The sequence below is a fragment of the Tachysurus fulvidraco genome, chromosome 1 (genome assembly GCF_022655615.1).
Source record: "Tachysurus fulvidraco isolate hzauxx_2018 chromosome 1, HZAU_PFXX_2.0, whole genome shotgun sequence".
NCBI classification, from domain to species: Eukaryota; Metazoa; Chordata; class Actinopteri; order Siluriformes; family Bagridae; genus Tachysurus; species Tachysurus fulvidraco.
The window spans coordinates 17,504,184-17,509,183 of NC_062518.1; the positions used below are offsets into that span (position 1 = coordinate 17,504,184).

General features: G+C 46.5%; 1 protein-coding gene across 1 annotated transcript in view; it reads left to right on the forward strand.

Moving 5' to 3' along the window:
* The window catches only part of man2b1 (mannosidase, alpha, class 2B, member 1), a 9,092-nt gene that overhangs the window by 3,982 nt on the left and 110 nt on the right, over window positions 1-5,000 (forward strand). The window contains exons 12-24 of the mRNA XM_027153580.2: window positions 1,252-1,359; window positions 1,528-1,644; window positions 1,732-1,914; window positions 2,269-2,366; window positions 2,539-2,656; window positions 2,729-2,847; window positions 3,019-3,120; window positions 3,211-3,298; window positions 3,380-3,460; window positions 3,580-3,798; window positions 3,877-4,026; window positions 4,431-4,533; window positions 4,647-5,000. The exon at window positions 4,647-5,000 is cut by the window's right edge and continues 110 nt beyond it. Coding sequence (XP_027009381.1) covers window positions 1,252-1,359; window positions 1,528-1,644; window positions 1,732-1,914; window positions 2,269-2,366; window positions 2,539-2,656; window positions 2,729-2,847; window positions 3,019-3,120; window positions 3,211-3,298; window positions 3,380-3,460; window positions 3,580-3,798; window positions 3,877-4,026; window positions 4,431-4,533; window positions 4,647-4,756 — 1,596 coding nt within the window. The 3' untranslated portion in view covers window positions 4,757-5,000. The remainder of the gene's footprint in view (window positions 1-1,251; window positions 1,360-1,527; window positions 1,645-1,731; window positions 1,915-2,268; window positions 2,367-2,538; window positions 2,657-2,728; window positions 2,848-3,018; window positions 3,121-3,210; window positions 3,299-3,379; window positions 3,461-3,579; window positions 3,799-3,876; window positions 4,027-4,430; window positions 4,534-4,646) is intronic.

The following is a 5,000-nucleotide window of genomic DNA, read 5'->3' on the forward strand; positions in this document are numbered from 1 at the left end:
ACACAACAACCCAATGAGACACTGATGACCATGTAGATCAATCCCTAGCAGGGTGACCACCGGGTGACGAGACTCCAACCAGGGGTAGAACATCAGGATTGATGAAGTAGCTCCGTAAGAAGAGAAGATCAGTAAAAGTCTAGAGCCAGAAGGTGACACAGACATGAGGACTTCCTGGGATGTAAAGCGTCCCAACACTTCACAGTCTGGTTTTATACATGATCTAGTTTTGTTCACCAGGTCCTCCTTCATTCTTAGTCCTTTTGCCATCTTGTGCCTCATCTGTTCTTTAGCCACCCAGTCTGGTCTCTCACCTCACCGCAGCAATGGAACTCCTGCAGCTTCTCAAGGTCAACCTTCACCTGCTGGTCACTTGGTTCTCTTCCCTAAGGTTTTCATACCGTATATTTGTAATTACAAAGGCAGTGCTGCTGCTTACTATTATTGATTATCCCTGTAGACTTTACCAGCTGTGGCATCACTAACAAGGCCGTCGACGAATGAGATTGGGCTCCAGAGATCTTTCCTTTAGGTCATGGAGGAATTCCAAAACAGAAGAGATTGAATGCTCTTTTGGCCTATTTCTTGCTTGTCTGATCCACACTTTCTTCTGTCTGATTGCTCAGCATGTTGCCTTTCCTGCTTGACTTGGCTGGTCAGCTGCATCCCGTGTCCTCCTCTCAAGTCTTTGCCAGTCTTGGAGATGATGATGATGTCCAAGTAGGATTTCATTAGTGTTCCTTTTCCATGGATCAGCCTGAACTGGGTATATGGTGAAAATATATCTCTGGCACCTACAAAGACTGTGGTTCAGTCCAAAACCCTAGATAGTGTGACTCTGGGGCAGACACCAGGACCTTGGATTTTTGATCTGGATTCTCCACTGCAGTCAGTTTCTGTGATGAAGGTGTGTCCCTCAAGCTGCAGTTACATTCCCTTTCCACTGATTTTGATCTGCTAAATCGGGTAGATCCCCTGGAATAGTTGTGTGTAGGATGAGGATGAGGTTCCCCTTTGAGTCTGGTTCCTCTCAAGGTTTCTTCCTCTTCCATCTAAGGGAGTTTTTCCTCCCCACAGTCACCTGTCACCTCAGACTTGCTCATTAGAGATAAATACACACACATAAATACATCTAATATTAAAGTTTTGTGTTACATTTCTTATGTTCTGTGAAGCTGCTTTGAGTTGAACTGTAGTGGACGTTCCTTCTGTCACACCCTCATCACTGTATCCTGTTCTGTCTCTCTGTAGGTGTTGGTCAGCAACTCTCTTGCACTTCTCAGCGGCTCTAATGTGCCACGTGTCTTCTGTGAGAACCTCAACATAAGTGTGTGTCCCATTACTGAAAGCAGCAAACAGGTAACACCCACGATGACACGCTGACGACCTGCAGAGCCTAACGGTAACTCAGGCCATGCTGCAGTGTCTCAGCCCTGAAACCTCCAGAACATAATCTCCTGCGATGCTGCTGACATCTTTGTTCTCAACACTTTAGTATTTCACCGCTAATGTGTCTTTATCTCTCAGTTCTTGCTGAACGTGTATAATCCCCTCGCTCGTCCTGTGGGCTGGTCGGTTCACCTTCCTGTGAACGGATCCGTGTACAACGTCACCGACTCAGACGGCACCCCTGTGGACAATCAGGTGTGATTCAGATCTTTTTAACAGACAGGTTGTTTAAGACAAGTGTGAGATGTCTTATTTTAACCACCATCTCTGTCCGTCTCTCAGGTGATTCCTGTTTCCAAGGCGACACAGGATTTGAGGCGGGATCGTGGTTCTGCTCAATTCGAGTTGGTCTTTCAAGTTCAGGCTCCTCCAATGGGCTTCAGCACTTACACCATCACTCTGGTGCAGGACAGCCCTGCCCCGGCCCCACCCAAACCTGGAGCTCCAACCTCCATCCAAAATAAGGTGGACACACAGTCCCTCCATCCAGAGCCTAAATCACTGCCAGGATAGAACCCAGTACCCACATTGTACCCAGAAGCAACTCAGAAGCTTGTGGTCCTACATCCAACAGTCCCTCTATGCAGAACCTATAAAGAACCCATCGTTTACCCAGAACTAGGTCCTAAAACCACTTAAACCAGGTGCATTGTGGGTGATGTGTCCTATTCCTCAGTGTACATAGTGTATTATATACATTATATTGTGTGTGTGTGTGTGTGTGTGTGTGTGTGTGTGTGATTACAGTGTAGTGTATTAATAAGTGGTGCACTATAGTGTGGTTATGGACAAAGTCAGTGTGCGTTCTTTGTGTTTTAGTACCTGAAGGTGACCTTTGACACACAAACAGGACTGCTTAGTGGTCTGACCAACCTGGAAACACAACAGACCATCAAACTCATGCAGAACTTTTACTGGTGTGACACACGAACACACATACACATTAATGTTGTTACTGAGGATTAGTTGAAAACCTGACACGCAAGCCCATCTTTTGTGCATCAGTGTGTATTTGATCTAAGTGTGTGTCTGTGTGTGTCTGTGTGTGTCTGTGTGTGTCTGTGTGTGCGTGTGTGTGTTTGATTACAGGTACAATGCAAGTGTTGGCAATTCAGAGAGTGTTCAGACGTCAGGAGCTTATATTTTCAGACCAAACTCAACAACACCCATTATTATTAACACAAAGCCTGAAGTCACCACACTGCAGGTAACACACACACACACACACACACACTCACACACACACACACACTCTTACTGTTTATAACTTTGTGTACAGAACTCTGTGGTACAGGAGGTGAGACAGTGGTTCAGTCCGTGGGTGTCTCAGGTTGTACGTCTATATGCTGAGAGCAAATACCTTGAGCTCGAGTGGACAGTAGGACCCATACCAGTCAGGTGAGGACACACACACACACTCTCACACACACTCTCACACTCTCTCTCACACACAGTAATAATTAGATAAAAAGCACAACATACTAAAACACCTAGAATATCACACTGATCCTGTGTGTGTGTGTGTGTGTGTGTGTGTGTGTGTGTGTGTGTGTGTGTGTACACGCTCAGGGATTTGTTTGGAAAGGAGGTGATCACTCGGTTGGACTCAAGCATTGAGACAGAGGGATATTTCTACACTGACTCTAACGGCAGAGAGATCCTACAGAGACGGTAACAATAACACAGTCACAGTGATCACACACACACACACACACACGCACAGTACAGCTCGGGTCACATAATCCTTCTCTGTCCAATCAGGAAAGACTATCGCCCCACATGGGACCTGAAGCAGACGGAGCCAGTTGCAGGGAATTATTATCCAATCAACACTCGTGCTTTTATAAAGGTGTGTGCTTCACAGCTTCTAGAATATTCATTTATTTAAATAATGACTAAATATTGAAATAATGTATGTGTGTGTGTGTAGGATAAACAGAATCAGCTGACTGTAGTGACTGATCGTTCTCAGGGCATCAGCAGCATTTATAATGGTTCCCTAGAGATCATGGTAATTAATTCAGGCTCCACACCAACACTACAACACACACCTTGTTCTACACATGTTCAGATGCATGTGTGTGTGTATGTGTGTGTGTGTATGTGTGTGTGTGTGTTGTCGTGTGCCAGGTGCACAGGCGTTTGCTGTGTGATGATTATCGAGGCGTGGGTGAGGCGCTCTCGGAGCCAGGAGATTACAATGACGGACTCTCTGTGCGTGGACGCTTGCTCTTGGCTCTGACTCCGCCCAGCACCTCGGCCGACACCCACCGCCCCCTCGGCCAAGAGATGGTGTTCCAGCCAACCCTGTCCTTCCAGCAGGGGGCACCACAGAGCACCACACCAAAGGTACATCATATACACAACATATGCTACATGGTATAAATATACAAATCATCACACCTGACTGCCCCCCCCTTCCCTCAGTTCTCAGGCTTGAGCTCAGCACTGCCCCCTGCTGTTCATGTGCTAACTCTGTCTCAGTGGGATCAGGATTCTGTGCTGCTGAGGCTGGAGCATCAGTACGAGCGCTCAGAGAGCCAAGTTCACTCTCAGCCGGTCACAGTCAGTCTGCAGGTAACACACCAGCTTTACAGTCTGTGGAACAGTATTCAGCATCAGCACCATCGTCCTGAAGGAGAAGGTTCTTCATCTGTCTAAGGCAAAGTGCGCACAAGCACCAGCCCTCCTTTTGGGGTGGTCTAACCTTACACAGGAAGTTCTAGATGTTTGGTGGCAGTTGTTTGTGCAAAATGTGGCACAGGCAGTTATTACACTTAGGGCAGTAACTTTCACCCCGGTGGTGTTCACTGATGGTTCTCAGTGTTCTGTAGTTCCTCGTGTTTGTTGATGATCCGCTATGAGTATCAGAAATGATGATTCCTATGATGTCATCTACAGCTACTTCATTTGACCATTAAAATAGTAGATTCACTAAACCCCACTGTGACCTCTGACCGTGTGTGTGTGTGTGTGTGTAGAAAATGTTTTCCACTCTGGAGCTAGTGGGTGTGTCTGAGATGAGTCTGGGAGCCAATCAGTGGAAAGAGGATGTGAATCGCATGCAGTGGAAGCTCAACAAAAGTATGGACACACACACACACACAGAGAATGATTTATAAATATATTTCCTACACACTAACATTAGATGTTTAGAATCCTTCACATCCATTTACATTAAAACTGTTGTGCTGTAGGTGAGGCAGCGGCGCCCCTGCGTGAGCGTGTGGGAGACCCCTCACCCTGGGAGATAACACTCAACCCCATGGAGATTCGCACCTTCCTGCTGCGAGTGCGCAACAAATAAAATGACCAATCACAAAGCGGTGTCCCTGCAGCAGCCAGTGACTTCACAGTGCCGGTCAACCAGCCAATCAGAGTTTAGCACAGTCACAGCTTTACTGGCAGAACCAATCACACACCGTGTCTTTCAGCCTGCACCGATTGATTAATTAATTAATTAGAATTTCACATTAAATTCATCTCTTTAGGGACAAGTGTGTATGTATCCTGTGTTTAACACTGTTCACACATACAGATCCCAGCAGTGC